This window comes from Panthera leo, chromosome E1, assembly GCF_018350215.1.
Source record: "Panthera leo isolate Ple1 chromosome E1, P.leo_Ple1_pat1.1, whole genome shotgun sequence".
Classification (NCBI taxonomy): Eukaryota; Metazoa; Chordata; class Mammalia; order Carnivora; family Felidae; genus Panthera; species Panthera leo.
In genome coordinates, this window is record NC_056692.1 from 60985630 (window position 1) to 61004767 (window position 19138).

The 19138-nt window shown below is 51.8% G+C and overlaps 1 protein-coding gene across 1 annotated transcript in view; it reads left to right on the top strand.

Moving 5' to 3' along the window:
* The window catches only part of TBCD (tubulin folding cofactor D), a 159110-nt gene that overhangs the window by 31908 nt on the left and 108064 nt on the right, over positions 1-19138 (top strand). Inside the window, 4 exon segments of the mRNA XM_042916798.1 lie at positions 4868-5004; positions 6056-6116; positions 7002-7076; positions 11436-11530. Of these exon segments, the coding sequence (XP_042772732.1) occupies positions 4868-5004; positions 6056-6116; positions 7002-7076; positions 11436-11530 (368 nt within the window).

The following is a 19138-nucleotide window of genomic DNA, read 5'->3' on the forward strand; positions in this document are numbered from 1 at the left end:
TGAGAAGTTGTTTGTGAGTCTAAATGTTGGTGGTTAGTTTCTGAAACTGTAGAGAAAACATTCAGTAATACGTTAGGGTTTTCCAGGGAGAGAGAACCAACAGGGTGAGAGGGTATGTGTGTGCATACACATAGACTTGTAAAGAATGGGCTCATGTGATTGTGGAGGCTGAAGTCCCAAGATCTGTAGGGTGAGTCAGAAAGCTGGAGGCCCAGGAGAGCTGATGGCATTTGAGTCTAAAGACAGGAAGAATTCCTTTTGACTAAGGGGAGGGTCGGCCTCTTTGCTCTGTTCGGGTCTTCAACTGATTTGGTGAGGCCCACCCACGCTGGGGAGGGCAGTCTGTTTTATTCAGTTTACTGGTTTAAATGTGAACTCTCATCCAGACACACTGTCACAGGCATACACAGAATAATGGTTGACCGAGTAGCTGGGAACTCTGTATCCCACTTGAGTTGACACATAAAATTGACCATCACAGGTACGACAAATTTATTGATTTATTTTTTAAGAGAGACAAAGAGGGAGTGCAAGTGGGAGAGGAGCAGAGAGAAAGGGAAACCCAGAATCCACAGCAGGCTCTGTCCTGACAGCACAGAGCCTAATGTGGGGCTTGAATTCACTAACCATGAGATCATGACCTGAGCTGAAGCCTGCACCTAGCCGACTGACCCACCCAGGTGCCCCTTATTTATTTATTTCTGAAAACAAATTTTTTATTTATTTTTATTTTTTATTTTATTTATTAAAAAAAAAATTTTTTTAACGTTTATTTATTTTTGAGGCAGAGAGAGACAGAGCATGAACGGGGGAGGGTCAGAGAGCGAGGGAGACACAGAATCTGAAACAGGCTCCAGGCTCTGAGTGGTCAGCACAGAACCTGACGTGGGGCTCGAACTCACGGGCTGTGAGATCATGACCTGAGCCAAAGTCGGACGCCCAAAGACTGAGCCACCCAGGCGCACCAAAACAAATTTTTTAAACGTTTATTTATTTTTGAGAGAGAGAGAGAAAGAGACAGAGCATGAGCAGGGGAGGGGCAGAGAGAGAGGGAGACACAGAATCCGAAGCAGGTTCCGGGCTCCGAGCTGTCAGCACAGAGCCCGACGCAGGGCTCGAACTCATGAGCCGTGAGATCATGACCCGAGCCGAAGTCAGATGCTCAATTGACTGAGCCACCCGGTCACCCCTGTACTTTTTTTTTTTTTTCATTTCATTTTTTTTTTTTTTTTTTTAACCTTCAGTACACTTCTGCTGTTGGCTGTCTTCCCTTGATGAGGAGCAAGCCTGTTGGCAGGCTGGTAACTCACTGGTCCTGCACCCTCCTCCTGAGTCCTTGTTAGGTTGGACTTTTTTCCGTTCCTTCTCCCTGGAGCATAGCTCTTGCTCCTACAGTGTGCTCCTCACTTCCAGTGCGCGGCTGTTTGGTCCCCCTTGCTGGGCCCACATCTCAGTGACTCCCCAGCATTATATGACCTCCGAACTCCGCTCGGCTCTCAGCCTCCCGACTGTTCTCAGGTGGTGCTTCTGGGTCTTGCTGTGCTCTTGCACATCTTAGAGGTTGTCCAGGGATCCAAGGAGACTTCTGTGCAGAATTGTGTCTTCCTTCTCAGTAGCTACTTTTTCTCCAACATCTGTCCCCAAATACTAGCCATCTCTGTAGTCATGAATATTTTTTATTCAACCCAGCAAAACTGCTGCTCTCTGCTTGGACCCTCCTTTCTTGTGCTGGGGTTTAGAAAGTACCTTTGGGGGTGCCTGGGTGACTCAGTCAGTGCAGCGTCCAACTTCAGCTCAGGTCATGATCTCATGGTTTAGGAATTCGAGCCTCTTGTCAGGCTCTGTGCTGACAGCTCAGAGCCTGGAGCCTGCTTTCAGATTCTGTGTCTCCCTCTCTCTCTCTGCCCCTCCCCCACTCACTCTGTCTCCTTCTCTTAAAAATAAAGAAACGTTGGAAAAAAAAAAGTACTTTTGGGATGGGGGCATCTGGGTGGCTCAGTCTGTTGAGCATTATTTGACTTTTGATTTTGGTTCAGGTCATGAAACCAGGGTCAAGGGGTTGAGCCCCATGTTGGGCTCTGAACTGAGTGTGGAGCCCGCTTAGATCCTCTGTCTCTTCCTCTGTCCCTCTCCCCTGCTTGTGCATGTGTGTGCTCGCTCTCTCTCTCTCTCTCTCTCTCTCTCAGAAAACAAAGAAGTACTGCTGGGGACGAAGCAGGGGTGTGAAGGTGGGGTGCACCTGGGCACCTGCTTGCTGTGCACAATTGTAGCCTGTACTTGGTTGACTTCTCGTGGGTGCCAGTGGCTGACTTTTGTCCAGGTTTTGTAGTTGTTTGTGGCGGAAGGGTAGGTCCGATTGGCACCTGACGCGTCTGTCATCTTTAGAGTTTCTGGTTACTGAGGGTTAAGGTGAGTACTTTTCCTACCGAGTAATCGGCATGTGTACTCATTTGAGGAGAACAGGGACAAGGACAGCAGCCACTGTGTGTGATCTGTCACCGTGAGCGTGTTCTGTGGTGGCTGCTGGCTACTCTCCCTGGATTAGCTACCTGCCGCTCCTCTGGTTCTGACCCCCAACTCTGAGGTGTTTTTTTTCCCCACACTAGTCTGTTCTTGGACTCCAGCTGGGTGTCCCGCAGTTAAACTCCATTCTGACCCTGTCCACCTGGAAATCTTGTCTGATCCCTCAGGTTAAGAGGTCAGTCCTACAAAGTCTGCCCCCCTCCCCACTTCCTTCATTACTTCAGATGCCAGTAGTGGGTCCAGGTTGTCACCTGTGACTCAACTGACCCACATCTCCCTTCTCAGGCTTGATCAATGTGCCAGAGCAGCTCACAGAGCTCAGAGAAACGTTTTGTTTACCGCTCACCAGTTTATTATAAAAGGATATAACTCAGGAACAGCCAGATGGAAGAGGTGCAGAGGGTGAGGTGTTGGGGCACAGCCACCCTCCCTGGGTCTCCATGTGCTCACCAATCCAGAAGCTCTCCAAACCCCATCCTTTTGGGTTTTTATGGAGCCTTTGTCACAGAGGCACAATTGATTAAATCATTGGCCATGGGTGATTGACTCAGCCTTTGGCTCCCCTCCTTCCTTGTGGTGGTGGGACTGAGAGTTCCAACCCTCCAGTCGCGTGGTTGGTTCCCTCAGTTAGCAGTCCCCATCCTTAGGTGACCTAGGGGCTTTCTAGAAGTCACTTCATTGACATAACAGAAGACACCTTCATCCAAAAATGGTCAAAGATCAAATATATGTCTCTTATTATAAATGACAACATCAGTTATGTGAAAGAATACTCCAAAGTTTAGTAGCTTAAAATGTATTTTTTAAAAAAAAACTTAGAGAGCAAGCGAGTAGATGAGGGGCAGAGAGAAGGAGAGAGAGAGAATCTTAAGCAGGCTCCACGCCAAGCACAGAGTCCAGTGCGGGGCTGGATCCCATGACCCTGCGTTCATGACCTGAGCCGAAATCAAGAGTTGGATGCTCAACCAACTGAGCCCTCCAGTCGCCCTGCGATGATGCATCTTTATCGTCACCATTTCTGTGGATTGGGAATCTGGGTGTAACTTAGCAGGGTCCTGTGGTCAGAGTCTGTCTGAGGCTTCACGAAGGTGTTGGCCAGGCCCGCTGCCATCTCCAGGCTTGACTTGGCGGGGGCCCTGCAGCCAGGCAGGCTCCTAGCGTTGCCGGTAAGACTCTGTTCCTCGTGGGCTATCTGCTGGCGACCTTCCAGAGCTCTTGGCGCCAGGCAGTGCACAGTGCAGTGGCCAGCTTCTGTCAGCGAGAGGGGGGCGGCAAGACGGAAGCCACAGTCTCCCTGAGCCGCCTTGGGAAGGACGTCTCCTCACCGCTGCGCTCTCCCAGCAGGAGTCACTGGGTCTGGGCTGTACCCAGAGGAGAGGATTGCATGAACGTCAGAAGGTGGGCCGCCTGCCACTGTCCTCGTTCTCGGTTGGAAACCGGTCCAGAGAGTTAACCAGCTGCTCAGGGCCACGGTTATCAGTGCTCGAGCTGGTGTTCAGGTTTCGGGCTCTGCCTGTGAAGCTCTAGCTGTCTGCGCTCAGGAGTCCGCCTCAGGCTGCCGCCCCCACATGCAGTCTGTGCCTTGACTCAGGCACCTTTTGTGCTCCAGGCTGTGTGCCGATCCAGGGCCACCCGCCAGGCTGGCCGTGTGTACTGACCTCAGCACCACGCGCTGGTGCCCGCCTTCCAGGAGGAAGGGCAGCAGCGATGGCCTTTCGTGCACATCCTTGCATCTGACTTGTCACAGGCCTCTAGGTAAGGGCCTCCTCTGACAGATGGGGACACCGTGGCAGCCGGACGCTCAGGAGCTGTGCAGAGTCGGACGGTGGATCTGGCCCGTGCTGATGCCCTCGCAGCACACGGATGATGCCAGTGGCCTCGGCTGGGGGGAGGAGGGCTGTGGCTGGTGGGGCCTGAGAGGGAGGCTCCAGAGACAGCATCCGCAGGGGCTGGCCGTGTGAGCTGCAAGGTCCGGGGTGGCTGGGGGCCTGAGGGGCAGTAGGGGTAAGAGGCAGAGCGCCTTGTGAAGAAGGCCAACGCCCACGGGCTGGTGAGTGCCCTGGCGCCCTCCTGCAGTCCTGCTCTGTCCCCTGCCTTTCTGCCTGGACGCCGCACAGTGCTCGGGGGCTTCTGAGTAGTGCAGGATCCTGTGGCTGACCTTGCGGATGCCAGCCGCTAGCCGCTCCATTTGTTTTCTGTCCTGTCTCTGAAAAACACATGGAATTGTCACAGACATCCTTTAAGATTCTAGGGGACACCAGATTCTTGATTTCTGTCGAGATAATTTGTCCTCGAGGCTCCGGCAGGCATGGCCGCTGGTCTGAGGTCACGTGTGTTTGTGCAGGTACCAGCGCGGCTGCCGCTCGCTGGCCGCTAACCTGCAGCTCTGCACCCAGAGTCCGCGGGAGCCGACAGTGCATGCCGAGACTCCCGCTGGTGACGGAGACTGTGATGTCCCCGAGGAGGTGGAGAGCGTGATAGGTGGGTGCAGTCCCTGTGGGCTCTGGTCTCTGGGTGGCGGCGAGGCTCCTCCCAGGTACATTTATTGGCCGCGCACCTTTGCCACCTCTGTGCTGGCAGCACGTGGCCTTCCGTGATCTTCCCCACCCTCACCTTTCATGGAGTTCGTGGCTGCTGGTCTGTAGTCTGGGGGCCCACGACCCTTTGGCTCCTGGACCCTGTCTTTCTGTTCGCTGTTTGCTCCCCTGTGTGAGCCCTCCTATTTCCACCTCACTCCCTAGGCACCTCAGGACAGCTCCATGCCTTCAGCCTTCCCCCAAGCCTGGCCTGGGTGTATTGCGCTGGTGGCCTCAGGCCTTCTCCTGAGGGGATGGAGGCGTGGCTGTCTTGGGCCCTGCCCCGCTCTCACTCTGTGACAGCTCCTGGCCCCGCACACCCTGCCTGCTCCCCGACTCCCGCCAGGTGTACCCGGCAGGGCCAGCCTCCCTGTCCATGAAGGACAGCCCTGTGCCTCCCCTGTTTTCCTCCCCTTCCCAGAGCTGTCTGCCCCCACGCCCTCAGGGGCCCTATACTGCCCTGGTCACAGTGGACTCGACCCATTCACAGGCTCCCATCTTTCCTCTGTGTCAGCCTTTCGCAGGCTGCCTGGTGCCCTTGGTCAAGGTTTCTGCTGACTGAGGATTGCCAGGCTCTTTTCTGAGCAGCCTCTGGGCTCTCCCGACTTCCTTCGGGCCCCTGTGTGGCTGTTCTGGAATTTGGCCTGTGCCCGAGACCCCAGCAGAGCCCCTTTCCTGCACCCTCTTGCAGAACTGGCCTCTGGGAAGTCTTCCTCACTTGGTGCTTTCTGCCCAGTGTCGGCTCTGGTGGGCGGATCTACTTTGTAGCAACGATGGCAGGAGTAGGTTTTTAAAAACGAAGAATTAGAATAATTAGAATTAACATTCTTGATGTGACTCCCTTCACGGTGCTCGAGTGCTCTGCAGGGTGGGTTATGTTCAGGCTCGGAAATGAACTTCCCCAGCACTCGGGCGAGCGCGTAGAGCTCAGACCTGGCTTTCCCGTGTTCTTGCAGAGCAGCTGCTGATCGGGCTGAAGGACCAGGACACGATTGTGCGGTGGTCTGCAGCCAAAGGGTAGGTGCCTGCTGTCCCTCCGCAGGGGGGACATCCTGTCATTCAGCGCGTCTTGTGCAGTTGAAAGCTGGGAACAGCTTCGAGATTTTTATAAGGTGGAACAGTTTTTCTCATTTACATTTATTGTTTTATGTTCTCATTTTAAAGGTAATTACTGGGGAATGAGGGGGCTTCATTTCCTTGCCTGTCTGGCTAGAGTGGGCGGAGTTATGAGCATATCCGCTTGCCTTTCTTGCCTTTCAGAGGTTCCTTTTCTTTCAGTTCTGTGTCCTCAGCAGCACAGTACCTGTCCCTTTCACAGGCAGGCGCGGTCACTGTATAGCGAGCGGAGGCCGGCACGGCCTTATCTAATCCCAGAGCCCCTGAGAGGGAGACTGGTGTTGGTCCTCTGTTTGCCTGAGGAACGGCGTACAGAGAGGTGCCCTCATGGGGGAGGTGTTCGCTTCAGCAGCAGGCAGCCTCTGAGCCCCAAGTCATGTGTGGGTGGGGTGGGGTGGGCCGGGCCCGGAGGGATGCTGATCCATGTCAGGGGGTGTCTGGTGTGGATGTGTGGCAGCCTGCCATGCGGGGAGGTGGCCTGGAGGGGTCAGGCCGACAGGGGTGCCATTGACCATTGGTAGCATGGGGCTGTCCCGTGGGCACTCCCACCCCTTTGTCTCCCTCCCTCAGGAGATGCCTGTGTCTGTCTGTTTATGTCACTAGGATGGGGCTCCCTACCAGGCAGGTGGCCTTGTGTAGAGCAGAGTGTGTGTGAGGCTTGCCCTGGGTCTACCTGTCTTTCCTGCTCTCTGGGGGGAGGGCAAATTGCCGGGGACAGGTCCTGGTGGCTCGGGCCCCCTCACGACGGGCCCGTGATGCTGACAGAGTGCTGCTTCTCTCTTTCAGAATTGGTAGGATGGCTGCGAGGCTCCCCAAAGAGCTGGCGGATGATGTGGTTGGGTCCGTGTTGGATTGTTTCAGGTATGTGAGAAGATCAAAGGGAGACGTGTTTCTGGTTGAAAGCAGTGGCTTTTCTTCTATCCTTTTACATTTTCTTTCAATTGAGCTGTTTGTCAGAGCCTCCGCAGCCTTTTTTTCTTTTTTTTGAAGTTAAATTCGAGAACTCTAGTTATTTCTGTTATCTTTCTTTTTAGAACAGAATTTTTTTTAACGTTTATTTATTTTTGAGAGAGAGAGAGTGTGAGCAGGGGAGGGGCAGAGAGAGAGGGAGACACAGAATCTGAAGCAGGCTCCAGACTCTGAGCTGTCAGCACAGAGCCCGAAATGGGGCTCGAACCCACGAACTGTGAGATCATGACCTGAGCCGACATTGGACACCCAACCGACTGAGGCACCCAGACACCCCTAATTTTACTGGATTTGAATTTAAATAGCCACATGTGGTAATGGTCATGTTGTGTCTAGGTAGCCCGTGGTGCAGGTGTGGGCTGGGATGCACAAATGGCAGGTCCTTGGGGTCTGGGCCTGGGGCCTGCAGGCCAGGGGGCAGAGCAGAGACTCTGGCACCAAGGGTGCACTGTTAGGTGCACAGTCCCAGAGGACTGTTAACTTTGCTCGTGGAAACCTCTCTGGGGGTTTCAGAAGCAGGTGCTTCTACGAAGGGTGTTGGTTGGGCCCAGCCTCACTCCTGCCCTCGTTAGCCGGCTGCTGATCTTCTGGGGCTGTTGCTGTGGGTGTAGGAGAGGGTCTGTCTACCCTCCTGGGCTCAGCTATGCACACTAACTGCCGAGGGTGCTCTGTGAGCACCTGCAGGACGTGCCCTCCCCCCGGAGCAGCCTTCTTCTGGAGCTTGTCTCGAGCCTGCTCAGCCACAATTGGAGGAGTGCAGGGGAACAAGATGTCACATGTGGGTCACCTTTTGCAGAACAATGCTGTGTGTCTGGCCAGTGTGTCTTCCAGTGGAAACATTTCACCGTTGTCTGCCTAGCGGAAAACGTGCACTCCTTACTGTCACTCTGAAACGCCCGAGTTAGGGAAAAGAAAGTGCTCCCTGTCCATGTGATGATTCTGCTGGCTTGTTTATTTATTTTTATTTACTTTTTATTTATTAAAAAAAATGTTAATGTTTATTCTTGAGAGACAGCGCACACGCTTATGAGCAGGGGAGGGTCAGAGAGAGAGGGAGACAGAGTCTGAAGCAGGCTTCAGGTTCCGAGCTGTCAGCACAGGGCCCGACGCGGGGCTCAAACTCACCAACTGTGAGATCGTGACCTGAGCTGAAGTCGGCCGCTTAACCGACTGATCCACCCAGGTACCCTTCTGCTGGCTTGTTTTAGGGTGTCCTCTTGGGTTTCTTTTCTGGGGGTGTGGTGTTGGGTATGCTGATGACGCTGGATGTCGCTGGTCCAGGGCGGCTCTGAGAGGTGGCTCTTGTGTGACCACGGGGGAGCCTCCTGCTCTCCGGAGAGGGCAGCACTTTGAGCCAGAGCTCTGGAGCCTTTCCTCCCTGGCCCCTTTGCCCAGGGCACAGCAGGTCTATCTCAAGTCTTTTTCTCTGTTTCCTTCTTAGCGCATTTCTGCACCTGCCCTCTGGGGGTAATGCTGTCTCTTTACCCAGCCCTCCCTCGGGCTCTTCCTTGCCCAGCCTCCTTCCTTCCCTTTGCACCAGTCCCCTCCTGCCCCTGCCGGTGGCGTCCCTGGTGCTGGCTTTTCCTGGCGGTGGCTGCTCCAGTGTTCCTGAGCCTCCCTCACTCCTCCGGGCCACTGTGTCTCTGCCTGGAAGCCTGGGGCCCTTCACCCTAGTGCATCTTGACCACACTCCCGGCATACATTTCCTCTTGGCCAGACATCTGGCCTTCTGGCCTGGACCCGTGGTCTCCTTTAGTCATCTTCATTGGTTTAATCCCCAGACACTTCTTTGCCGTTGTCTTGTCATTGCAGTAAGCTCCTCTGAGTTCTGTAGTGAGGTCGTGCAGGGTGGAAACTGTCTCACTGCTCTTGATTCCCAGAGCTGGCAGCCTGGAGCCGCAAGCAGGCCGTTGAGGGAAAGGGCCCGTGTGCAGAGGCATGAAATTACCTGACTGCAGAGCCTGGCTCACAGAGGGGTCCCCCCCAGCCCAGAATGCTTGAAGACCCTGAGAGGCAGGAGCTTGTTGGGTGGAAGATGTGTGTGGGGTGGGGGCCACAGGACTGGCTGGTCACCTGGCATAGCTGGGATCTTGTCCCTTGTTTTGTGGGACATACAGTGACATACGGTGAGCTGCCAGCTTTTTCTGAAAGGGCCAGAACAGGACATTAATGTCATTAACTGTGAGCATACGCCTCTCCTCTCCCTGCTCTGTTTCGAGGCCAGGTTATGTAGCACGAAGCCACACACGTCCCCAGGTGGCTTTACATTGAGCCCCATAGGACCAGTGTGAGCAACATGGCCATCGTCCCCTTCTCCGTGTCTTGTCCCCTGGATGTGCAGGTGTCCTTTGGTACCTGTGCACCTCCCCTCCCTGGCCCTGGCGGCGTTACCTCGGGGCAGGACTCCACAGACAGGCGCCACCCACTGCCCCAAAGCATCTCTTTCTAGTTAAAATTCTGAAGTACACAAAAGTGCCAATATTAAAATTTGAAATGGTCGTAAAATCTTTGGGACAGGTATTTAATAAAACATCTGGAACTTGGGGCACCTGGGTGGCTCAGTCAGTTGAGCATCTGACTTCAGCTCAGGTCATGATCTCACAGTTGGTGAGTTCGAGCCCTGCCCTGCGTCAGACTCTGTGATGATAGCTCGGAGCCTGGAGCCTGCTTCAGATTCTGTGTCTCCCTCTCTTTCTGCCCCTCCTCCACTCACGCTCTGTCTCTGTCTCTCTCAAAAATAAAATGAAACATTAAAGAAATTTTTAAAAACATTTGGAACTTAAAAATTTGTAATTGGAATTGTAAGTTGGTGCTGGTTGATGGTGAGGTTCAAGGGGACTTGGTGAGTCTGCCTCCACAGGCCCTGACATGAGGGAGGGACCTGCTGAGTGAACGCATGAGACTCGCTCTCTCCTGTCTGAATGTTCTTGTGCTTGTTGCTTGTGAGGCATGCAATCTAGTTGGTTTTCCTGAACATTCCAACATCAAACTGTTGCGTTTAGGGTAGGAAAGAGCCCTGCAAAGTCTCTTGCTTTTTGGGGAAGCGTATTTCACTGTTTATGTTGGCAGCCAAATGTAGAAGCTCTCAGGACAGCCCTTGTGAGTCTAAGAAACCCCTCTCACTGGTCCTAATGTCAGAGGTGTACCTTAAACAAGAGGGCTTCCAGACCACTTCAGGGACAATTTTATTAGATATAAAATTTTACCTGTTGGTTCATTGGCATAATCATGTATTAAAAGCCTGTGTTTCAAATAGTGTGAAACAATTCTCTAGAAGACTTTCCATTCTAATTTTTTAATCTCTACTCTGAGCCAGGAAGGGAGATCTCCCCACCTCTTTCTGTGAACGCTTCAAGTTACCGGGGTTTTGGTGACTTGAACAGGCTGAGTCCTTGGCTGTGTAGTCAGCTGGCACACGCGGCCGTGGCAGGAATGGTGTGTAGAGCCTGGGCGTCCTGCTGACGCATATCTGCAGACTGCTTTCTCTGTGGTCCCATGTGGGGCCCTCAGGACCTCTCCTTGTCATCGGGAGATCTGAAGAAAAGTACTGAGCACAGCACTTACCTACCATTAAGTTGCAGGAGTTTCTTTTTTATTTTTAATGTTTATCTATTTTTGAGGCAGGAAGAGAGATAAAGCACAAATGGGGAAGGGGCAGAGAGAGAGGGAGACACAGAACCCAAAGCAGGTTCCAGGTTCTGAGTTAACAGCAGAGACCCTGACGCGGGGCTCAAACTCATGAGCCCTGAAATTGTGATCTGAGCGGAAGTCAGATGCTTAACCAACTGGGCCACCCAGGTGTTTCACAATTTTATTTCTTTAGCCAGCAGATGCTTTAAAAACTCACTAACGGTGTGAGGGGTGGAGGGCGCCTGGTGGCTCAGTCGGTTAAGTGTCTGACTCTTGACTTCGGCTTAGGTCATGATCTCGCGGTTTGTGGGATTGAGCAGCATGTCGGGCTGTGTGCTGACAGTGTGGAGCCTGCTTGGGGTGTTCTCTCTCTGTCTCTCTGTCTCTCCCCCCTCCCCCTCCCTCCCTCCCTCCCTTCCCCTCTCCCCCTCTGTCTCTGCCTTTTACCTGCTTGCATGCACTCTGTTCTCAAAAATAGTAACTGTTAAAAAAATAAAAAGTTACAACTCACTGGTGGGTCTCAGCGAGGCTCCCAGGCACAGCGTGGACACCTGCAGTGTGTGCACGTCGGGGGATGAGCGGACGCGGGCAGTCCGGTCTCAGGTCTTGTGTGTGTGTCAGCTTTCAGGAGACGGACGGTGCCTGGCACGGTGGCTGTCTGGCGTTGGCAGAACTGGGCAGAAGAGGCCTGTTGCTCCCTTCACGGCTGGAAGACGGTGAGTTCCGCGCTCGCTTGCTCCGCGCTCTCAGTGCTGCGTGTAGCTCGTTGGGTGCTTCGTGTCACTCTGCGTCTCCGGCTGTGAGCGCGAGCACACCGGGCCTCTGCCCTCGCTGACAACATTGTTTGCAGGACAGAGCGGACTAGGCCTGTTTCTCTCAGCCTGCCTTCTTGTATCGACCGTTCTGATTTTCTGACTCCCCTTCTCCCTGCTGCAAAATGTTGGTACCACAGATACAATGTTGGTGTCTGGATTTGGAGGGCCAGGAACCATTGTGATGTCTGAGATCTTCTTGTCCCTCAGAACTGGTTTTCACCCCTGTGGGGGTGCTGTTCCCTGTTGAGAAGTTGTGTACTGCCTCTGTTTATCACCTGGAGTGCATCATGGTCCCCTAGGAATCAGGCTCACACCAGCAAGGGGTGGGGGCGGAGGGCTGGAGGAAACTTGGCAGTGAGCCTGTGCAGGGGGACAGGGGCACAGTGCAGCAGACGCAGAGAGGACCGCCGAACTCTAAGCGAGTGTGTCCCAGCTGTCGGGTCTGGACGCGTGCAAGTGCGGCCCTGTCTGGTTGGTGGGAATCATCTCTGGGTGTGGCTGGTGGTGCCTCTGGGCAGAAGGGAAGGATGCCTGCAAAGGAGGGAGAAGGTCACATCCTGGGGTGTTCACCATAGGTGCTCTGTGCACTGGGGGGTTGACTTCCGTCCAGAATAAAGATGTCTGTGCACAGATGGCTGGGACCCTGCATCTTACTCCGCGGCACCTGAGCTGTGGGATGTCAGAAGTGATGGCTTTGCGTTTGGCATCGTGAAGCGGGAGGAGGGCTCTTAGACCCTCAGAATTCTATTTACTCTTACTATTTATTTTTGGGAGCTTTATTGAGATATAATTTATGTACCATGAAGTTCACCCATGTAGAGGGTACAGTTCAGTGGTTTATAGTATATTTTACAGAGCTGTGCAACCGTCATCATCATCTAATTTCAGAACATTTATGCTGCCCCCAAAGGAAACCCCTGTACTCAGGGGCAGTCACTCCCCATTTCCCCTCAACACACCCACCCCAGGCAACCAGTAATCTGCTTTCTGTTTCTTTAAATTTGCCTTTTCTGGTCATTTTTCATAAATGGAACCTATGATCGCGGTCTTGTGCCTGACTTCTTTCACTTAGAGTGATGTTTTCAAGGTTCATCCATGTTGTAGCATGTAACTCTGTTCCTTTTTATGGCCGAATAATATTCCGTTGTGTGGATATACCACATTCATCAGTTGATGGACATTTGGGTTTGTCACATTTTGGCTATTACGGAAAATGCTGCTGTGAACATTTGTGTGCAAAAACGTTTTTTAAATTTTATTTTGAGACAGAGCAAGAGCATGAGTGGGGGAGAGGGGCAGAGGGAGAGAGAGACAGAGAGAGAGAGAGAGAGAGAGAGAGAGAGAGAGAGAGAATCCCAAGCAGGCCCACATTCAGCATAGAGTCTGACGTGGGGCTCACTCTCACGACCGTGAGATCAACCGTGTTGTTACGTGTAGCATGTAGTCTCTGTTCTTTTTTTTTTTCTGTTTTTAAAAAACTTTTTTTTTTTTTTTTTAAATGTTTACTCTTGAGAGAGACAGAGACAGAACGTGAGTGGGTTAGGGGCAGAGAGAGAGGGAGACACAGAATCCGAAGCAGGTTCCAGGCTCTGAGCTGTCAGCACAGAGCCCGATGCGGGGCTCGAACTCACGAGCTGTGAGATCATGACCTGAGCCGAAGTCAGACGACCAACCGACTGAGCCACCCAGGCGCCCCATCTTTGTTCTTTTTTTATGGATGAATAATATTCCATTGTGGATACACCACACTGTTTATCCAGTCATCAGCTGATGGACATTTGGATTTTTTACCTCTTGGCTAGTATGAATAATGCTGCTGTGAACATTTGTGTGCAGGTTTTTTTTTTTAAGTTAATTTAAAAAAAATTTTTTTTTTATGTTTATTTATTATTGAAAGACAGACACAGAGCGTGAGCAGGGGAGGGTTAGACAGAGGGGAGAGACACAGAATCTGAAGCAGGCTCCAGGCTCTGAGCTGTCAGCACAGAGCCGGACACGGGGCTTGAACTCACAAACTGCGAGATCGTGACCTGAGCCGAAGTCGATTGCCCAACCGACTGAGCCACCCAGGCGCCCCTTAAGTTAATTTTTTTTAACGTTTTTTATTTTTTTTTAATTTATTTTTTGGGACAGAGAGAGACAGAGCATGAACGGGGGAGGGGCAGAGAGAGAGGGAGGCACAGAATCGGAAACAGGCTCCAGGCTCCGAGCCATCAGCCCAGAGCCTGACGCGGGGCTCGAACTCACGGACCGCAAGATCGTGACCTGGCTGAAGTCGGACGCTTAACCGACTGCGCCACCCAGGCGCCCCAGTTAATTTTTTTTATGTTTATTTGTGAGAGAGAGATAGAGCGTGAGGAGGGGAGGGGCAGAGAGAGAGGGAGACATAGAATCTGAAGCAGGCTCCAGGCTCTGAGCTGTCAGCACAGAGCCCCATGTGGGGCTCAAACTCACGAACCAGGAGATCATGACCTGAGCCAATTTAACCAACTGAGCCACCCAGGCACCCCCTTTTAAATTTTATTTGAGAGAGAGAGAGAGAGAGAGAGAGAATGAACGAATGAGGTGGGGAGAGGGGTAGAGAGAGAGAATTGCAAGCAGGCTGCATGTTCAGTGCAGGACCTGACCTGGGGCTTCCTCTCATGACTGAGATCATGACCTGAGCCGGAATCAAGAGTCGGACGCTTAACTGACTGAGGCACCCAGGCGCCCCGTGTACAAGTTTTTGTGTGGACATAAGATTCTAGTTCTCTTGGGTATGCATATAGGAGTGGGATTGCTGGGTCTTCTGGTAACTCCATTTTTAACTTTTTGAGGAAAAGTTTTTTTCTAAAATGGTAGTACCATTTTATATTTCCACCAGCATGAAGGTTCCAGTTTCTCCACACCCTCCCAAACGCTTGGTTTTGTCTTAGTGGATGTGGAGTGGTATCTCATTGTGGCTCACATTTGTGTTTCCGTGACTCATTAATGACGCTGAGCCGGCTTAATTAATGCCGACTGTGGATATCTTTGTTGGAGAAATGTCTGTTCAAATCCTTTGCTCATTTGAAAAATCAGGCTTTTTGTTGTTACCATGAGTTCTTTATGTATTCTGGGAGCCTCTCACCAGATAGAGGACCTGTGGTATTTTCCCCCATCCCATGGTTGTTTTCACTTTCTGGTTGGTGTCATTTGCGCCAAAGCCCTGCATTTTGGTTGATTTCAGCTCACCAGTCTTCTGTGTGCGAGTGTGCCACAGACAAGGTGAAATCCCTCCCTGGGTAGTTTCGACTCCAGTAGAGCCTTTTCTCTGCTTTTCGTGCCCGAGAGTGGCTGGCGTGTGCGTGCCCATCATATTTTACAATGTTGTGGTGCCCACTGGTCACTAGCCGCTGGAGTGAGAGACTATGAGCGTTGGCGTTACGAGTGAGGAGTGTCTCGCTGTTGCTTAAAATAGAGAAGATGTCCCGTGTGGTCTTTACTTGACTGGCCGGTCGCCTCTAGCCTGGCGGCCCCCCACAACGTGTGCTGCACCCTCCTGTGGGCCCTTGCCGTGCCTGGCGGGGCCTGAGGGAGCTGTGCTGTCTCCTGCCTGGGAAGGATGGTGCCAGGCCTGGCAGACAGAGGTCTTGTCGAGGCGTAGGCTCCACAGGCACCAGGCCCAACACTTGTTCATTTTTCTTCTTTTTCTCTTGCTCCTCAGACTGGATGATGCCAGTTGCCTGCCCTGTCTTCAAGTTCATGGATTCTTGCTTGCACGTGTTCAGATCTGTTATTGTACAGCTCGACTGAAGTTTTCATTTCAGTGATGGTGTTTTTTCAGTTTCAGAATTTTTATATGGTCTCTTTTTACAGTTTCTATCTCTTTTTTGACATTCCATATTTTTTTCGATATTGTTCTCTTGGTTTCCTTTAGCTCTTTGAGCATATCTGAGGAATCTGTTTAACGTCTTTGTCTGGTTTTAGTACAGTGTCTGGGCTTCCTCAGGGATGACGATTTCTCTGCTTTTCTTTTTTCCTTTGAACAGGCTATTCATTTCTGTTTCTTTGTATGCTTTGTGCTTTTTTTTTTTTTTTTCTTTGAAACTGGACATTTTGAAAACTATAATACTGTAATATGGTAACTCTGGAAATCAGGTTCTCCCCCATCCCCAGGGGTTTGCAGCTGTTGCTTGTTGAAGGTGATTGTTGTCCATTTGTTGACCCCCCCCCCCCCCCCCCCCCCCCCCCCCCCCCCCCCCCGTCTGTTTGCAACAACTGTGTTCCTTGTTGTGTCTGGTCACTGAAGTCTTGGTTCTGTAATGTCTGCAGATAGCCAGTGACCTAACAGATTTCCTTAAATGCTGAAATTTTGTAGACTCTTTCTTCACAACATACCCTCCTGATTTCTGCAAATTTCTGATGAGATGTTTGAGTTCTGAACAAGTTGAGTCTGTCAGTTTTTGCTGGCTTAATGGTTGTTGTTGTGGTGGAGGGACTGATTTGTGATGTCATCCGAAAACTAGCATTTGACTGGGTCTTCTGAGTGGAAACAGATGTCAAGACAGTATAAAACGTGTAGAGATTCTATTGGGGAGATGCCCCATGAGAGAAAGCAAGAAGGCTGGCGGAACTCCTGTCTGACCCCGAGGGCTGTGGGGGTGGGGTGGGGCTGGGGTCCTCGAGCCAAAGTCAGCCGTAGAGGCAGGCGGTCCCGTGTCCCCAGAAGGGGCCATGCTGGTATCGCTGCCACACTCTCTCCCTGGCAGAGGCACCTTGGGGCCTGGGGTGCAGCTCGTGGCGGATGGGGCCTGGCTGTTACCGCAGCTCTTCCGTTGCAGAGTGCTGACCTCTCCTGAGGTCCTGCTCCCCACAGGCCTGTGGTGTGTACCTCAGTTCCCAGGGGAGCGGCTGGGCCCTGGGTGGAGTTACACTCTCTGGTGCTCCTGACACAGTCCTGGCACCTTCCTGTTTGGAGGACCAAGTCCTTACTGATTTTTTTTTTTTTAAAGTTTTATTTATTTTTGAGAGAGAGCACGAGCAGGAGTGGGGGAGGGACAAGGAGAGAGGGGGACAGAAGGTCTGAAGCAGGCTCCAAGCTCTTTGCTGACAGCAGCAAGTCTGATTTGGGGCTTGAACCCACAAACAGGGAGATCAGGACCTGAGCCAAAGTCGACACTCACCTGACTGAGTCACCCAGGCGCCCCAAGTCCTTACTGATTTTTAACCTTTTGTACATTTTGCACTGTTGGATGTTCCAGTTTTGTGAGAAAAGTGAATACCGTGACGAGATATCTTTGACTTCGCATGTGAAGTAATTGTTCTGTGCTACTGAATTAAAATGCTTTTCTCCTTGATGAGTGTGTGTGTGCTTCATTTCACGCCTACCGTGTCTTCCTGCCCCATGGAGTGTTGTGTCGTGCTGAAGACTGGAGCTGGTGATGGGGGCAGACTGCACGGGCCCCCGATAAGACTTCAGGAAGGTTGTGGTCAGCATTTTGTTCCCTCTTTGCTGTGAGTTCAAGGACCCGTTTAGAATCTTTTTTCAGCTTTGTTGAGATATAGTTCACCTAACCATACAGTTTTCCTATCAAATACCTGATTCAATGGTTTTGGTATATTATTTAAAAAAAAATTATAGAATATACGTAATATAAACATTTGCTATGCTGTTTTTAAGTGTGTAATTTGGTGGTATTTACAGTTTGTACAACCATTGTCACTATTGCTGAAAACTTTTCACCAGCCTGAACTGAGACTGTTTCCCCGCTAGACTCCCCTCTCCTATCCCCTGCAGCCCCTGGTAACCACTCCTCTTTCTGCCTCTGTGAACCTGCCTGTTGTCAGTGTTTCATCTATGTGCATTCGTGTAAGATTTGTGCTTTTCTGTCAGGCTCATTTCACTGAGCATAATGTCTTCAAGGTTAGTCCATGTGGTAGCAGGTGGCAGAGTTTCATCCCTTTTTATGGCTGAATGACACTCTGCTGTGTGGTTTTCCACATCTTATTTACCTGCTCCCCTGTCAGTGCAGGCTTGTGTCCTTTCATCTTTTTTTTAAAAAATGTTTTTGTGTTTTGAGATAGAGTGCATGCGGGGGGAGGGGTGGTGGTGGGCAGAGAGAGAGCGGGAGAGAGAATCCCAAGCAGGCTCTGTGCTGTCAACGCAGAGCCCACCTTGATGTCGCGGATTGTGGTATGATGACCTGAGCCGAAATCAACAGTCAAACACTTAACCCACGAGCCACTCAGGCGCCCCTTGCTTTCATTTTTTGAGTGTTGTGAACAAAGTTTCTATGAACATTGGTGCACACTTAACCCGTTTGAGTCCTTGTTTTTACTTCTTTTAGGTGTACCTAGGAGTAAAATTGATGGGCCACAGGGAAATAATTTTATATTTAACTTTTTTGGGGTTTATTGCTTTTTATATATAAAGGTTAAACCCTTACAGCTCTGAGGCTGGGTCACAGGTGACTATAGGCAGGTGGCATAGTCAAAACATCAGGAAGACCATTTTCTTGTTAGAAAGATCTAGGACCGCATTGTGCTTTTAGAGACAGATACGAAGGGCCTGCTGGGGTCGCCGTGTCTGTCGCATGTGACCTTAGGGGGGGATTGCAGTAGGAGGGGTCAGTCGTCATGCTGCAGATGCACGCAGTTCCACGGCAAAATCTGCAGGTGGTGAGGGCCTCTGCCCTCCCTGAGAGCCCTGAGGCCTGCATCTGTGCCCACCCCGCACTGTCCCAGGAGGACTGGACAGTCTTAACTGTCCCTGGTTCCTCTTATCACTTAAGGTGAAGCCTGACACTTTTGGGTGAGCTGTAAAACATGGTGTTCTCAGAATCTTTGGGCCCTTGATATGCGAGGTCTGCGTTCTGTGTATAAAGCGAGAGGCGAGAGCTTGTCTGTAGGGTGCTGGGCTCTGGGTCCTGAGTCTGGAACACAGCTTCTGACGTATGGTTTTGCTTCCTGCAGGCTGTTGACTTGCTGGAAAGCAGGGGCACCCTGTTTTGCTCTTTGCCAAAACGTTCTGGTATCTGGAGGCGAGAGAGCCCTGGCACGCTGGTGAGCGGAGTGCATGTGTGCTCGGCCTCGAGTCCCAACAGCGTGCGTTTTGGGTTCACGGCATGTGGTCGTCTGAGGGCACACGTCAGCACCGCACTGCCATGTGCGGCGGCCCTTTCTTGATACCCCAGGAGGTGTGTCGGAGGACAGGGGCCCTCTTGAAAAGCGGGAGGAGGGGGTCCTGTGAAGGCCCGTGGGGTGGGGCCCGCGGGGGCAGACGGCCTTTCCTCAGGCGGCAGTCAGAGGAGCCGAGGCTCAGGGAGCCCGAGGTCTGGGGAGCCCCAGGGGGGTGTGCGTGCCCGGACTCAGTGGCCACCAGTCTCACAGCACGCACAGGTGCGCTCACACGCTCACGCAGGCAGGCGCTCTTTTTTCCGTTTAACAGCCGCCTCAGCTCATTCCCTTTTGCATTGAGTTTATTATGGCAGATTGAAGCATAACACAGAGTATGTATTCTTAAAGTCACCTATGAGTTTATTGGAAAAT